The sequence below is a fragment of the Oncorhynchus clarkii genome, chromosome 9 (genome assembly GCF_045791955.1).
Source record: "Oncorhynchus clarkii lewisi isolate Uvic-CL-2024 chromosome 9, UVic_Ocla_1.0, whole genome shotgun sequence".
Lineage (NCBI taxonomy): Eukaryota > Metazoa > Chordata > Actinopteri > Salmoniformes > Salmonidae > Oncorhynchus > Oncorhynchus clarkii.
This window is the reverse complement of record NC_092155.1, coordinates 67294822-67312844: the sequence shown is the minus strand read 5'-3', so window position 1 is coordinate 67312844 and position 18023 is coordinate 67294822. Positions and strand designations below refer to the sequence as shown.

General features: G+C 42.4%; 1 protein-coding gene across 1 annotated transcript in view; it reads right to left on the bottom strand.

The window, feature by feature from the left end:
* LOC139416822 (low-density lipoprotein receptor-related protein 1-like) overlaps positions 1-16251 on the bottom strand; it is a 217526-nt gene extending 201275 nt beyond the window's left edge. Inside the window, exon 1 of the mRNA XM_071165909.1 lies at positions 15871-16251. Within this exon, the coding sequence (XP_071022010.1) occupies positions 15871-16048 (178 nt within the window). The 5' untranslated portion in view covers positions 16049-16251. The remainder of the gene's footprint in view (positions 1-15870) is intronic.
* Positions 16252-18023: the final 1772 nt, after the last annotated feature.

Below are 18023 nucleotides of genomic sequence, written 5' to 3'. Positions count from 1 at the left end.
AGGGCTCTTTCTCTCTCATCTCTCTCTGCCTCTCTCTCTCTTCAATTTAAGAGCTTTATTGGCAAGGGAAACATATGTTAACATTGCCAAAGCAAGTGAACTATATAATAAACAAAAGTTAAATAAAAAATCTAAAGTAACAGTAAACATTACACTCACAAAAGTTCTGAGTCTGTACATAGTTAAAGCTTTCCTTAAGTTTGGGTCAGTCACAGTGGTCAGGTATTCTGACGCTGTGTTCTCTCTGTTTAGGGCCAAATAGCATTCTAGGTTGCTCTGTTTTTTTGTTAATTCTTTCCAATGTGTCAAGAAATTATAATTTTGTTTTCTCATTATTTGGTTGGGTCTAATTGTGTTCCACTCTCTCTCTCTCTGCCTCTCTCTCTGCCTCAGAGAAGATACACGCTTCAAAAGAAGAGGAGCATGGAGATTTTGGAATTTGTCAGAATAACGGTGGTTAGGGGTTTGCTAAGGGGCTAACATGTTTATTATAAGTGGAGGGTAGAACTTCCACTGTGCAGTAGATCAAATATCTGTATGGCAGCCCATAAATGAATGATTTCTGCTATGCACTATAGAACTACTTATGTATCTCTCTGAGGCAGAACAAGATGGTGCTGATAGACGTGGTCTTCTGGTTTGCAATCTTTCTTCCATTTAAGAACGATGGAGGAAACCATGTTCTTGGGGACCTTCAATGCTGTAGACAGTTTTTGGTACCCTTCCCCAGATCTGCGCATCGACACAATCCTGTCTCAGAAGTCTACAGTCAATTGCTTCGACCTCATGGCTTGGTTTTTGCTCTGACATGCACTGTCAACTGCGGGACCTTATATAGACAGGTGTGCGCCTTTCCAAATCATGCCCAATCAATTGAATTTACCACAGGTGGACTCCAATCAAGTTGTAGAAACATCTCAAGGACGATCAATGGAAACAGGATGCACCTGAGCTCAATTTCGAGTCTCATAGCAAAGGGTCTGAATACTTATGTAAATAAGGTGCATATACTGAACAAAAGTATAACCGCAACATGTACAGTGCTGGTCCCATGTTTCATGAGCTGAAATAAAAGATCCCAGAAATGTTCTGTATGTACAAAATGCTTATTTCTCTCAAATTTTGTGCAGAAATGTGTTTACATCTCTGTTAGTGAACATTTCTCTTTTGACAAGATAATCCATCTACATGACAGGTGTAGCATATCGAGAAGCTGATTAAACAGCATGATCATTACATAGGTGCACCTTGTGCTGGGTAAAATAAAAGGCCACTGAAATGTGCAGTTTTGTTACATAACACAATGCCACAGATGTCTCAAGTTTTGTGGGAGCGATTAATTGGCATGCTGACTGCATGAATGTCCACTAGAGCTGTTGCCAGTGAATTGAATGTTAATTTCTCTACCATAAGCTGCCTCCAACATGGTTTTTGAGAATTTGGCAGTAAGTCCTCACAACCTCAGACCACGTGTAACCACGCCAGCCCAGGACCTCCACATCCAGCTTCTTCACCTGCAGACCAGCCTCCAGGACAGCTGATGAAACTGAGGAGTGTTTCTGTCTGTAATAAAGCCCTTTTGTGGGAAGAAAACTCATTCTGATTGGCTGGGCCTGGCTCCCAAGTGGGTGGACATATGCCCTCCCAGGCCCACCAGGCCCACCCATGGCTGCACCATGGCCCAGTCAAGTGAAATCCATAGATTACGACCGAGTTAATTGATTTCAATTAATCAAAATCAGTCAAAAGTGTTCCATCATGCCAAGGAAAGGTTGCAATTGTCCCCTAACTAGAACACAGCCTTAAGAGAGACAGCGCAAATGTTTACTAAGTGAGCACACTAAAATGCTAGAAACACTTCCACATGTTCTATCACTGAGCTCACCAAAGTGGAACAGCAGCATGTTAACATTCCTATTTCCCAGTGGGTCGTTTCCTGGGCCTGGCGATAGTGATTGGATTCTATTACACAGTATTACAAGATAAGAGTCCAAATGGGAATCTGAAATGAACGGAGTCAGAGTACTCTGCGTTCTTGGAGTGTGTGTGTGTGTGTGGTGTGTGGTGTGTGGTGTGTGGTGTGTGTGGTGTGTGGTGTGTGTGTGTGTGTGTATATGGTGTGTGTGTGTGTGTGTGTGTGTGTGTGTGTGTGTGTGTGTGTGTGTGTGTGTGTGTGTGTGTGTGTGTGTGTGTATGTGTGTGTGTGTGTGTGTGTGTGTGTGTGTGTGTGTGTGTGTGTGTGTGTGTGTGTGTGTGTGTGTGTGTATGGTGTGTGTGTGTGTGTATGGTGTGTGTGTGTGTGTGTGTGTGTGTGTGTGTGTGTGTGTGTGTGTGTGTATGGTGTGTGTGTATGGTGTGTGTGTGTGTGTGTGTGTATGGTGTGTGTGTGTGTGTGTGTGTATGGTGTGTGTGTGTGTGTGTGTATGGTGTGTGTGTGTGTGTGTGTGTGTGTGTGTGTGTGTGTGTGTGTGTGTGTGTGTGTGTGTGTGTGTATGTGTGTGTGTGTAGGGGTGACAGAGAGGTGGAGGGCTCTGCGGGAGAGAAAGACAGCAGTTTCCCACATATCACTTCTCTCCTTCCCGCTTTCTCCATTATATGGAATTTTGAACTTCCACAGAGTTCCATGCAGTTCTACAGAGTTCCAAACACAGACTAAACCAACCACTGGTATGTAATTAGACCTCTGTTGTCCAGTTTGAAGTCATTTATCTGTTGCTCAGTTAAGCAGAAATATTTCAAAACAAGAATCCTTCGCTTTGAAAGTAACAATCAAAACCAAACAAGGAGCAGGAGAGAGAACCGAGAGAAGGAGAGAAAGAGGGCAGAGAAGCTAGATGTTATCCCTGGGTAGTATTTAGTAGCACTGACTGTGAGAGCAAAAACAAGATGTAAGGAAGAAGTTCTACAACAGGAAGTGTTTTGTCAGAACACTTGTCCAATGCTTTATGTTTTTCTTGTTCAATCGGATGTCATGTAACACGTTTAGTTGTTCTTCTACTATACACTAACTATATAATCATGTGGTTAATAATAGTGTTACTACACAGGTATAAGAGCAACTTAATGTAAAGTGTTACCAAGAAGGGTGAAAATATTTAGGGAAAATTAAACTCAAAGACACTCACTGCAACACACCGTACATACTAAGACTTATATCCACACTCTGTGACAAGCAGACACACAAGCACGCACGCACGCACACGCACACACACTACCCAACCCTCGGTCCCAACTTATTCAATGGAGGCTCTGTGCAGTGCCCATCCAACAGGAACGGCCCCTTAGCTTTGTGCTAAAGAAGCTGAGAAACCTCTGGCCATGCAGTACCTGACTGCAGCTATCTAGCTAGCAGAATTAACCAGTTTACTGCCCCCAGACAATATCCATGGGTCATTCAAGCTCATTCTAATGCCAAACAGCAGGCATTTTTCAAAGTAGTTGAACATGCATACAAACAACAGCTGGGGGGAGAGAGAGGGAGGGACAGGGAGAGAAATAGAAAGAGATAAGGAAATTGATAGACATACAGAGAGGAGCCTATAATGATTATGAGTTGCTGTCAACTCACTCTGTCCAGCAGCCCCTGCATACGTAACACAACACAGCAGGCTACATACACTTCACTACACTGCCTTCCACATGGGGAAAGCCAACCAAGGTTCAGCTGTTATGAAAACAGAACATGGGAGCCACAAAATGAACCAACTCTAGACCACATAAATGGAACTGAGGCATTCATTCATTGCAGCTCTACAAAAGCCATAAACAAAAGCCTCGCTGCATGGCTTCTGAAATCAAATCAGCAAACAAAGACTGTGGGAGGAATTATATAGCAAATGTTTTAGAAATACACTACCGTTCAAAAGTTTGGGGTCACTTAGAAATGTCCTTGTTTTTGAAAGAAAAGCGCATTTTTTGTCCATTAAAATAACATCAAATTGATCAGAAATACAGTGTAGACATGGTTAATGTTGTAAATGACTATTGCAGTTCGTAACGGCTGATTTTTTATGGAATATCTACATAGGCGTACAGAGGCCTGTTATCAGCAACCATCACTCCTGTGTTCCAATGGCATGTTGTGTTAGCTAATCCAAGTTTATCATTTTAAAAGGCTAATTGATCATTAGAAAACCCTTTTGCAATTATGTTACCACAGCTGAAAACTGTTGCGCTGATTAAAGAAGCAATACAACTGGACTTCTTTTAGTGCATTAGATAGGGGAAGGGGGGCCATTTCGGACACATCATGAATCTGAGTTCAACAGCTGTGACTAACAAAAGCAGACAGGTTTGAAACATGGCAGCAGTCACATCAGCTACCTCTCTCCTCATCTGGCCAAGTGTGAAAGCAGGCAGCAGAGTGGAGGAACTTGGGGCCTCCTGTTAAATTGATTCTCCAATTGAGCGCAAACACACACACACACCCAGCCTTGGAACAGCCTAGGTGTTTCTGGAGGTGGAACTAAGACTGCAAAACTGGAAGACTGGAAGAGTGCTCAGAGTAACGTCACCAGAGATCAACGTGGTCCAGCGGCCTGTCTGCCTCACCGAACCCCCCGGGCCAGCTCCAGAACCAGCTCCTGCACTAGGTGCAAAGTTCTCCATCAGAGATAGTAAAACTACAAGACAATGTTCAGTCACAAAGCCAGGATTCACACGTTTGTGTCGAATGTCAGGCAAACGTTACGACCAGTTATGCTTAATTACTCCTTGTGTAAAATGCATGGAAAAGACAGATAAGCATTTCATTTATCTGAATTAGGAAGCATTGGGTTGTATACTTGTTTACATGTCTAGCTCTAGCGTTTTTTTCTGGGAACTCAAATCAAGTATGCGTCAATTTAAAAAGAACTGCCTGAGAATGTTGCTATTTGTGGTTTAGGCAATGATGAAGCATACCACAACTGACAACCAAAACAGTGAGGCAGAAAGAAAAAGAGAGACAAAGCCTAGTTTCTATAACCTAAAGAGATATCCAAGACATCTTCTATCCTTCCCTTCCACATCAACACCCACACAGATGTTACCCCCATTCTGTTCAATAAACCGATCTGCTCCCTTCCAGGTCTTATAGGAGCTAAATAGAGTAAACAGTTGTGTGGCTGCTACCAGAAAACACCAATTAGAACACACCCCTTCTACTCACCATCAACAAACACTCATCTGTGAGCCTCAAGCTTTCGTACGGGGAGATAGTAGTGCATTATGGCAGTGCCACTTGGGAAACACCCTGCCTCTAGCCTCCAGTCTAAGCTCAGGCTGAATCTACAATGCTATAGAGGAAAGGATTTTATAAAGTTATTGTCAAGGCTGTCTCCACATTATTATTTCACTAACAGTTCTGTTAATGTTCAAGCTGCATTGTCTCCTGAAAGGAAGTATTAGTTAACACCCACCGCCATAAGCTCTTTATTACAAGCTATTCAAAGACTGCTACTTTGTGAAAACATGGAGACCTGTTTGCATGTTAGTTCCAAAGGGCACAGCTCCACTTCCCTACACTTCACATACGGTACTTAAATTGGAATAATGCATCACTTTTTCTCAAATCTCACTACAGAGAAAATTATCGCAGAGAACTTGGTGTGCCACCTGAGAGAGTGTAAAAGCTGACTAACTAAATGCTTCAGTTGGCAGCTGCTGCAGGCCAGGCAGCATCACAATCAATGGCCATTCCTATGTGACTGTATCAGTGCACATGTCCCTCCCACCTGAGGATCTGTTTTCTTTCAGACATCTATTTCCTGTGTTTGATGGGTGCAAAATCGACTTGTCACTTAAATCTCGCTGGATTGATTGCTTTCATTTTACACTTGTGACTCTTTCATAATCTTGCTTGTGTCTTCTGGTTTTTCCCTTTAACGTTACAAACAAGGAAATGTTAGTAATGACCTGTCAAACACCCGTTTAATGGCGGAAATGTGCTCAGTGGAATACATTGTCTTTCCGCGGCATCTATAAGACTGCTAAAGCGTCATCTGGAATTTAACGCATCACAAGAAAGAGAAGAAAGATAACTTTAGTTTGATGGGTGTATTAATGCAAATGTGGCACATATCATTGTCTTTCTTTTAACACAAAATATTTTGTAAATACTTGATATCATTACAAAATTATATCGCAATTCAATGGCTCAAAGACGTATGTGGCAAGGTCTACAGACAATCACGGATTACAAAAAGAAAACCAGCTCCGTCACGGACATCAACGTCTTGCTTCCAGACAAATGAAACAATTTCTTTCCGTGCATTGAGGACAATACAGTGCCACCGACGCGGCCCGCTACCAAAGACTGTGGGCTCTTCTTCTCTGTGGCCAACGTGAGTAAAACATTTAAATGTGTTAAGCCTCCCAAGGCTGCCGGCCCAAACGGCATCCCTAGCCACAGACCAATTGACTGGTGTGTTTACGGACATATTCAATCAATCCCTATCCCAGTCTGTTGTCCCCACATGATTCGAGATGGCCACCATTGTTCCTGTTCCCAAGAAAGCTAAGGTAACTGAACTGAATGACTATCTCCGCGTAGCACTCACTTCTGTCATCATGAAGTACTTTTAGAGACTAGTCAAGGATCATATCACAGCCCTCTCCTGTACTCCCTGTTCACCTACGATTGCGTGGCCATGCACGCCTCCAACTCAATCATCAAGTTTGCAGACGACACTACAGTGGTAGACTTGATTACCAACAACGACGAGACAGCCTACAGGTCGGAATGTGGTGTCAGGAAAATAACCTCTCACTCAATGTCAGCAAAACAAAAGAGATGATCATGGACTTCAGGAAACAGCAAAGGGAGCACCCCCCTATCCACATCGACAGGACAGCAGTGGAGAAGGTGGAAACTTTTAAGTTCCTCGGTGTACATATCACCGACAAACTGAAATTGTCCACGCACACAGACAGTGTGGTGAAGAAGGCGCAACAGCGAGGCTGAAAAAATGTGGCTTGTCACCAAAAACCCTCACTAACTTTTAGAGGTGCACAATTGAGAGCATCCTGTTGTGCTGTATCACCGCCTGGTACAGCAACTGCTCCGCCCACAACCACAGGTCTCTCCAGAGGGTGGTCCGGTCTGCACAACGCATCACCGGAGGCAACCTACCGACCCTCCAGGACACCTACAACACCCGATGTCACAGGAAGGCAGAAAATATAATCAAGGACAATAACCACCCGAGCCACTGCCTGTTCACCCCACTTCCATTCAGAAGGCGAGGTCAGTGCAGGTGCATTAGAGCTGGGACAGAGAGATTGAAAAAGAGCTTCTATCTCAATGCCATCAGATTGTTAAACAGCCACCACTAGCAGTGAGAAGCGGCTGCCTAACTACAGACTTGGTATCATTGTACACTTTAATAAATGGAACACCAGTCACTTTAATAATGCCACTTTAATAAATGGAACACTAGTCACTTTAATAATGTTTACATATCTCACAATACTCATCTCATATGTATATAATGTATCCTTCACTATCTATTCTTCCTATCTATTGCATATTAGCCGCTCTGTCACTACTGATCCATATATTTTATACTTATATATTCTTATCCCATTCCTTTACTAGCTTGTGTGTATTAGGTTTTGCTGTGGAATTTGTTAGATATTACGTGTAGAGGTCGACCGATTAATCAGAATGGCCGATTAATTAGGGCCGATATCAAGTTTTCATAACAATCAGTAATCGGTATTTTTGGACACCGATTTGCAGATAATTTTTTTTTTTTTACACCTTTATTTAACTAGGCAAGTCAGTTAAGAACACATTCTTATTTTCAATGACGGCCTAGGTGGGTTAACTGCCTTGTTCAGGGGCAGAACAACAGATTTTGACCTTGTCAGTTCGGGAATTCGTTTTTGCAACCTTCCGGTTACTAGTCCATTGCTCTAACCACCTGCCTTACATTGCACCCCACGAGGAGCCTGCGTGGCAGGCTGACTACCTGTTACGCGAAGGCAGCAAGAAGCCAAGGTAAGTTGCTAGCTAGCCTTAAAAAACAATCAATCTTAACATAATCACTAGTTAACTACACATGGTTGATGATATTACTAGTTTATCTAGCGTGTCCTGCATTGCATATAATCGATGCGGTGCCTGTTAATTTCTCATTGAATCACAGGCGATTTCCACAAACTGGTGATGATTTAACAAGCGCATTTGTGAAAAACCAATGTATATATACACTTTTATTTACAATAAATTTAATACCTGAATTCCCCACCATAATTTGCAAATAAATTCCTAAAAAATCTTACAATGTGATTTTCTGGATTTTTTTTCTCATTTTGTCTGTCATAGTTGAAGTGTACCTATGATGAAAATGACAGGCCTCTCTCATCTTTTAAAATGGGAGAACTTGCACAATTGGTGGCCGACTAAATACTTTTTTGCCCCACTGTATATGTACACTTTTATTTACGATAAATTGAATACCTGATTTCCCCAAAAAATCCCTAAATCCATTCATTATTTATCAAAATAAAATAAAATTTAATTTTGTCACATAGACCTTACAGTGAAATGCTTACTTACAAGTCCTTAACCAACAAATAATTTTGAAGAAGAAAAAAATATAAGTTTTAAGTACAAAATAGATATGTAAAAACGACTAAAAATAAAAGTAAAAAATAATTGAAGAGCAGCAGTAAAATAACAATAGCGAGGCGATATAAAGGGGGTACCGGTACAGAGTCAATGTGAGGGGGTACCGGTTAGTCGAGTTAATTGAGGTAATATGTACATGTAGGTAGAGTTAAAGTGACCATACATAGATAATAAACCGAGAGTAGCAGCAGCGTAAAAGAGGGGGGGGAATGCAAACAGTCTGGGTAGACATTTGATTAGCTGTTCAGGAGTCTTATGGCTTGGGGGTAGAAGCTGTTAAGAAGTCTCTTGGACCTAGACTTGGTGCTCCGGTACCGCTTGCCGTGCGGTAGCAGAGAGAACAGTTTATGACTAGGGTGGTTGGAGTCGTTGACAATTTTTAGAGCCTTCCTCTGGCCACGCCTGGAATAGAGGTCCTGGATGGCAGGAAGCTTGGCCCCAGTGATGTACTGGGCCGTACGCACTACCCTCTGCAGTGCCTTGCGGTCGGAGGCCGAGCAGTTGCCGGTCCAGGCAGTGATGCAACAGGTCAGGATGCTCTCCATGGTGCAGCTGTAGAACTTTTTGAGGATCAGAGGACCCAAATCTTTTCAGTATCCTGAGGGGGAATACGCGTTGTCGTGCCCTCTTCACGACTGTCTTGGTGTGTTTGAACCTGCTCCACTACAGCCCCGTCGCTGAGAATGGGGGCATGCTTGGTCCTCCTTCTCCTGTAGTCTCCTTAGTCTTGATCACGTTTAGGGAGAGGTTATTGTCCTGGCACCACACGGCCAGGTCTCTGACCTCCTCCCTTATAGGCTGTCTCATCGTTGTCGGTGAACACTGTTGTGTCATCGGCAAACTTAATGACGGTGATGGAGTCGTGCCTGGCCATGCAGTCATGGGTGAACAGGGAGTACAGGAAGGGACTGAGCATGCACCCCTGAGGGGCCCCGTGTTGAGGATCAGCATGGCAAATGTGTTGTTACCTACCCTTACCACCTGGAGGCAGCCCATCAGGAAGTCCAGGATCCAGTTGCAGAGGGAGGTGTTAAGTCCCAGGATCCTTAGCTTAGTGATGAGCTTTGAGGGCACTATGGCGTTGAACGCTGAGCTGTAGTCAATGAATACAATTCTCACATAGTTGTTCCTTTTATCAAGGTGGGAAAGGGCAGTGTGGAGTGCAATAGAGATTGCATCATCTGAGGATCTGTTGGGGCAGTATGCAAATTGGAGTGGGTCTAGGGCTTCTGGGATAATGGTGTTGATGTGAGCCATGACCAGCCTTTCAAAGCACTTCATGGCTACAGACGTGAGTGCTATGGGTCTGTAGTCATTTAGGCAGGTTACCTTAGTGTTATTGGGCACAGGGACTATGGTGTTCTGCTTGAAACATGTTAGTATTACAGACTCAGTCAAGAATAGGTTGTCAGTGGGTCAGCGCATGCTCGGAGTACACGTCCTGGTAATCAGCCTTGTGAATATTGATCTGTTTAAAGGTCTTACTCACGTCGGCTACGGAGAGCGTGATCACACCGTCGTCCGGAACAGCTGATGCTCTCGTGCATGTTTTAGTGTTACTTGCCTCGAAGCGAGCATAGAAGTTATTTTGTCTGGTAGGCTTGTGCCACTGGGCAGCTCGCAGCTGTGCTTCCCTTTGTAGTCTGTAATACTTTGCAAGCCCTGCCACATCTGAAGAGCGTCGGAGCCGGTGTAGTACGATTCAATCTTAATCCCGTATTGACACTTTGCCTGATTGATGGTTTGTCGGAGGGCATAGCAGGATTTCTTATTAGATTCCGGGTTAGAGTCCTGCTCCTTGAAAGCGGAAGCTCTACCCTTTAGCACAGTGCGCATGTTGCCTGTAATACATGGCTTCTGGTTGGGGAATATACGTACAGTCACTGTGGGGGCGACATCATCGATGCCCTTATTGATGAAGCCAGTGACTGATGTGGTATACTCCTCAATACCATTGGTAGAATCCCAGAACATATTCCAGTCCATGCCAGTAAAATGTTTTATGTGCTATAATTCTGTCAATATCTGGATTAAAAAAACTGAAAACGTTTGGATAATCTTCATCAATTGTCCAACTGATTAGAATGATTTTTATTAGAAAAACCTTTTAACAATTTTGATGACCATTGCTAGTGATAGGCTAGCCTTGGCAGAGATAACCTGGTCCCAGATGTCTTTGTGATCTTGCCAACTCCATTGCTGTCATTGTCCAGACAAACATGACAATTCCATAAGGAGAGGGTAAGAGAGCAGAAACAAAATGGCATCCAGGCTAAGATAGAGTCTAAAGAGAGTAATGTAAAAATCTATGACCTGTTGAATGTGTGTGGAGGATGCAGAATGTTCTAGAATGTTCCTGGTAGATGTTCCCAGTGCTGGTTATGAATGTTCTGAGGAGCGGCCATGAAACAGGGCCCATTATAGGGTCAGGAAAACAGAGTCTAGGCACCTCTGGAATTCACCCTCTCTCTTCACCTCCTGACCCACAGAAAACATCAAAAGAAAATAACCGTGGATGATCATAGGGACCTTAGGACCTTTTCTTCTTATCTTTTTTACTACAAAACATAGACAATCAAAGGTTTTAAAAGTGTAGAGAAAATCGCATCTCCACTATTATAGTGCTGGAGATAAGCAATATAATGTAAAAAAAAGTGGTGAAGTGCCCCTTTAAAGGCTTGGGTATACAGACTTCTCTGGAATTTACCCTCGCTCTTCACCTTGTGAACCAAGTCTCCACAGCTGACCAATAGTTGGCTGAGCTGAGCCTTTACCTTTGTTGTGGTCAAGTAAGTCTGCTCAATGTCAAAGGGACATAGAAATACTGTACATCCTACACATGATGGGTTGATCTGTAGGAGGCATCCCATCTGTATATTTTTCTGTAAGATATGAGTCATACAGTACGAGGACTGCTATGTGTTCTTAGTGGTGGTGAAATGAACTAGAAACCACAGAGAAGAACACTACACATAGGCTACCGTATATCCTCTCCCTTAATAACATACGGGATCAAATGTAACATGATACAATTGCTATTTGCTAAAACCGTTAGCCACGATTACAACATTAACATGTGATCATCAAGTGTCCAATGTTTCTGGATTTGCATCTTTGATATCTAAACAGAGTTGTTTGACTGTGCAGCTAAAGATAGATACACCATCTCCAGCTAGCCAGGATAGTCCTGGAACAGAACAACTAAAGATAAATAATCTCCAGCTAGCCAGGATCGTCCTGGAACAGAACAACTAAAGATAAATAATCTCCAGCTAGCCAGGATAGTCCTGGAACAGAACAACTAAAGATAAATCATCTCCAGCTAGCCAGGATCGTCCTGGAACAGAACAACTAAAGATAAATAATCTCCAGCTAGCCAGGATAGTCCTGGAACAGAACAACTAAAGATAAATCATCTCCAGCTAGCCAGGATCGTCCTGGAACAGAACAACTAAAGATAAATAATCTCCAGCTAGCCAGGATCGTCCTGGAACAGAACAACTAAAGATAAATAATCTCCAGCTAGCCAGGATCGTCCTGGAACAGAACAACTAAAGATAAATAATCTCCAGCTAGCCAGGATCGTCCTGGAACAGAACAACTAAAGATAAATAATCTCCAGCTAGCCAGGATCGTCCTGGAACAGAACAACTAAAGATAAATCATCTCCAGCTAGCCAGGATCGTCCTGGAACAGAACAACTAAAGATAAATAATCTCCAGCTAGCCAGGATAGTCCTGGAACAGAACAACTAAAGATAAATAATCTCCAGCTAGCCAGGATCGTCCTGGAACAGAACAACTAAAGATAAATAATCTCCAGCTAGCCAGGATCGTCCTGGAACAGAACAACTAAAGATAAATCATCTCCAGCTAGCCAGGATCGTCCTGGAACAGAACAACTAAAGATAAATAATCTCCAGCTAGCCAGGATAGTCCTGGAACAGAACAACTAAAGATAAATAATCTCCAGCTAGCCAGGATCGTCCTGGAACAAAACAACTAAAAATAAACCATTTCCAGACCAGAACAGTGGTTAGCCCTAAACTCTGACCTCTGACCTTGGCTTCCTCAATCTCCTTTTTTCCTAAATCCTTAATTCACGCTGCGTCCAGCCAGCCGAGCCCAGTGGTGATCCGGATTGTGTTTCAGCTTAAGTGCCTGACCCTGGCCTCTAGCATAGTAGCATAGCAGCATAACTCTCTCACTCACACACTCATCTCCTTCCTCCTGTCTCCTCTGGACTCTAGCATAGCATCCACTCACTTACTTACTCACTTACTCCCTCACCCCCCCCCCCCCCCCCTCCCTCCCTCCCTTCTCTCTGCCCTGGACTCTAGCATAGCATCCACTCACTTACTCACCCCCCCCCCCCCCCCTCCCTCCCTTCTCTCTGCCCTGGACTCTAGCATAGCATCCACTCACTTACTCACCCCCCCCCCCCCCTTCCCTCCCTTCTCTCTGCCCTGGACTCTAGCATAGCATCCACTCACTTACTGTGCCATTGGTCATCATCATGCTGCTTGCAACATGAGATCAGATTCTGTCCCCAACATTTCCCATCATTGCTCTGGTCGTACATACTGTTACCCAAACATCAACGGAGATTGATTCCTGCTGCTAATGTTTGTTTAGTATTTCTAAGATCAGATGCTGTACTGTCCTGTGATTGTCCAGTGTCTCCCAACATTTCACCATCACTGGTCTGGCCGTACATAATGTTACCTGAACCTCATGTGGAGACTCACAAGGGTCTCCAGACGGATTGATTCCTGCTGGTCAGTGGTGTAAAGCACTTATGAAAAAAATACTTTAAAGTACTACTTAAGTAGTTTTTTGGGTATCTGTACTTTACTTTACTATTTATATTTTTGGCAACTTTTACTTTTACTTCACTACATTCCGAAATAAAATAATGTACTTTTTAGTACATACATTTTCCATGGCAGCCAAAAGTACGGGTTAGATTTTGACAGGAAAATGGTCCAATTCACACACGTATCAAGAGAACATCCCTGGTCATCCCTACTGCATCTGATTTGGCGGACTCACTAAACACAAACACTTTGTCTATGGTGTTGGATTGTGCCCCTGGCAATAAAAAAAGCATACAACTGGTGCAGTCTGGTTTGCTTAATATAAGGAATTTTAAATGATTTACACTTCATCTTTTACTTTTGATAATTAAGTATATTTAAAACCAAATACTTTTAGACTTTTACTCAAGTAGTATTTTACTGGGTGACTTTCACTTTTACTTGAGTCATTTTCTATTAAGGTATCTTTACTTTTACTCAAGTATGACAATTGAGTACTTTTTCTACCACTGCTGCTGGTAAAGTGTGCATTTCCCCATCAGTGGCGAGTGCTAGCAACATGATCAGCTGCTGTACTGTTTAGTACTGTCCAATGTTTCCCAACAGTCCCCAAATTGTGAGCCTGCACTGATTGACTGAAGTATTGTCTCTTTCTTTAATGTTCATACCAGAGCATCATTGTTAGCTTCTACTATGGAGTAGTCTACATTATGGATTATATGGAGGATTATGAAGGTGAACAGAAGGAAACCCACTGCTATCTCAGTATCCCTAGTTTCAAGAACTAAATGAGTGGATGTAGGCCAACTGTATTATTCAAATCGGTTGCTAGGGACCTTTATAAACATGCCTTCAATGCCTTGGAAACCCAAAGCATTATTTATGAGCATCACTAAAATTAATTTGGGGTATTTTTGCAATAGTGGGTTGTTTAGTAAGAGTGTATTTTGTAACGCACGTTGTGCTGCCTTACTACTGCACTATTGAGTGACATTAGGTTTTAAAACACCAAAACAAGTAAAGTCCATCTCTCTATCACAACAAAATGTTCATGAGAAAAACTATTCAGTCCAATATCTGGTTGTGGCTTTAGATATGCATATCCAATGTGGTATGAGTTATCTATAATACAAGAGCAGCCTATTCATTCCCTTTAAGTCAAATGAACTATGCCAGTGACACTATATGACAAATGCTGGTCTATTTGACACTGTATAGCAACAATGTTGCAAGACGTTCCAAATCATTGTCTACAATGTTCTCGCTCTGAAAGTGCATGGCCATAATGTCGCACGAGATAGTATAACTGTTGCAAGAATGCACTTTAGAATGTAGCTAGCTGATCATTATAGTCAATTACTCGAAAATTACTCGATTATTTAAATCAGTTCTCTATAGGCTATCTGACTGTCATCAAGTGAGTAGGTATATGATGTTGTGATGAATGCATAGTTTCCAAGACATTCTAAACTTAGCTGCTCGTCCGGACAAGTCACGACAATAGCCTATATTTATAAAGATTACAACTGACCAACCGCAACATAGTTGTTTTTACATTCTAATCGCATGCAGCTCAAAACAAACATGAAAATGGATATTTCAATAGGATTTGGTTTGAAGTGAACCCGCGAAGGTGTAACCTGATCACCGCAAAAAAAACTCCTTCGCCTACAGCCATATAGATTCTGACCCATAAATCAGTCACACGCATAAATACGCCATAGTCATATTGATCGGGTCCGTATTAGCCTACTGATCGATCCAAGGAAACGTGTACTGCCGTGTCTGTCTAGCCTACCTAGAACTGGGGACACGCAGGCCTTTCCCTTTCACGGATGTGCTGTGATATATGTATCGTCTACCTGCTGAATAACCTTACAAGACAACATTGAACGAGCATGTCAACAACAGCACAAGAACAAAGGGCATACAGTATTTCGAATCATTCGTGGGGCTACATCTCATCTGTGAATGGGAATCAAACTGAGTAGATGGCATTACAACACTGTCCGTGTAGCCATGCATGGCTTTGAATCCCCTTTGATTTAAGAAAAAATGAACCCATATGAAGCTCAACACATCTGTAGTTTAGTTGACAGTTGTTTTATGTCAATAACACCCTAAATTAATCAGGTATGCCAGGCTACAGACAGGTGGTTATGAAATGCTCATTTGACAAAAGGTGAGCAGGCAAGATAGCCTATATCCTATGAAGTCTGTCTCACAAACATGGCACCTATGTGATCAGCCCTATTGTTCATATCGATCACTAGCAGACTGGTTGAGTCTAAAGCCTATAGGTGTTATGAAGACATTTGTCCTGGGCCAATAGTAGGCTATGTGGTGAATAGACTACATTCCATGTTAGACCTATATTGCTAAAGAGTGGGCATGCAGTTTCACAAAGCAATAGGCTACAACACACTAGACTGTCACTTACCATCAATAGATGCTGTAGGAGATAGGATCTCCAAACTGAGCAAGAATCCCACGAAGAACAACCTCATTGCCAACACCTTTGCAATGCCAGATGTCATTGCTTTTTTAAATATATATAAAATACTGGATATAACGTTGGCTAGAATTCTAAGATCAAAAAATATATTCAAACACCTCATCCGAACACCCCGAATGGTCCGGTGCGATTGTCCGTTCTCTTTGCGCCCTGCAACCACGCACTGAGAATAGCTAAGGTAGCTTCACTGGCAGAAGTAGGCAATGGATACAAATGTAGAAACATTGAAAGGCTTGCTACAACCTAGTGAGCCTACGAGTTGTTCTCATGCAGTCATGTATATGTTTTATACAGTATCAGCATGCGTGATCCATATAAGCCCACACACAATTTTTCAAAGGAAAATATATTGTGAACACCATTCATCTAGAAATGTCCCACTAGTTCACAATCTCCTCGGATTTCCGTCACTGCAGCAGTGTTGAAAATAACCCATGCCATAAAATAAAAAATAAAAGCGCCTTTTTCTTTGGGAGCTCCACCGCCTCTGTTACTGGTGGTTACAACACGTTGAGTGGATGGCGGTGGGTGTGAAGCGCCGACACACACAGCACTCTGGAACCAGTGGATGACGTCACCAATTCAATTCTTACAGAAAACCGAAAAACTACGCGGCAAGCTCCCTTTGCGCAAGCGCGGAGACGCTTTTCTGCGCATTAAACTGGCGCCCATACACCAACCATATTGGCACAAGGACAGTTGTTTTCTGCAGTTTCAATTTGATTGACAAGTGTACACCCTCAAATCTGTCTGTCATTAGAGTTGAACAGGTCCGAAATATTATAACACATTGGCCTACCCTACAAACACAGAATTTATTTAACGTTTATTTAATATTTTAAAACGTTTTAAAGAATGCCGCACTGGGTCTTCCAACACTGGAAGCTTTTCCCTAGCTTTGTGCACACACAGCTACTTTTAACTTCAGCATTGATAGGTATGCATGGTAGAGCTCCCAAGAATCATACCAGTATGCTTCTATGTTACTATGATGACAGATGAGATCATGAGATGTGTCCCAGCCAGGGTTCCAGAGAGGAAGGATGGGCTATATTCAAAACAGTTTTTTGGACTTTCTATGACATCCCGCTCAGAGAACATTCTCTGACTCAGACCAATGATGTATGTAAACCCTTGATTGCTGATGCTATGTTTGTGCCATTGAGAAGTTTTGAAGCCACTGGTCGGCCATATTGGCAGTGGCACTCCCCTGTAGGAGCAGTACTCCATAGGAATGAATGGAATTCTATAGTATTTCAATTAAATGTAGTACAACCCACTACAACAACAAAAAATACTTAAATAATGTTGTCCTTGAATTGAAATAAAATAGAATTCCATCAATTCCTATGGAGGACTTTGCATACTCTCAAATGCCAATATATAGCATCAGTAATCGAGGGTTTATATACATAATTGAACCCAGTCCACTGCATTTCTCAGGAGAGAACCTCCTCTTGTGGTAAATGAAGGAAATGGCATATAAACTCAACAGTAGTAGCACAGAGTTTTCCTAGTAGGTGCATTGCAATAGTCTAACATGGCAACATCTCATAATAACTGTAGAGTATATGGGCTGGGGGGGAAATTAATGCAAAAAAATAAATACAGCATTTTAGGCAAATGTACTGAACAATAACTTTAAGCAATGCAATTCATATGCATAGAATAGCCCATGAGTTAGGCTATAAAATAGTTACACATTTCATTGACTTTAGACAAAGTCAATGAAAGACCCAGCCATAGCCAAACTGCACGTAACAAATGGACTCTGGACTCTGACATGAAACCTGACTTCATGATCAAATCATCTGTGACATATGGATTCTGATCCTATGAATGTCAGCTCAGTTCACAATGCTGCATAGTAAAAAGCTCTGTTTTCTCCCCAAAGCAGCAGAGTTGTATTATAGCTTTGTTTCCAAAGTGAGTCCCAAATGGCACCCTATTTCCTATAGTGCACTGCTTTTGACCAGTTCCTTGTCACAGGGATTCCTATCATAAGGATATCTTAGGGCCCTGGTCAAATGTAGTGCAATACGGTACATAGGGAATAGGGTGCTAGTTGGGAAGCAGAC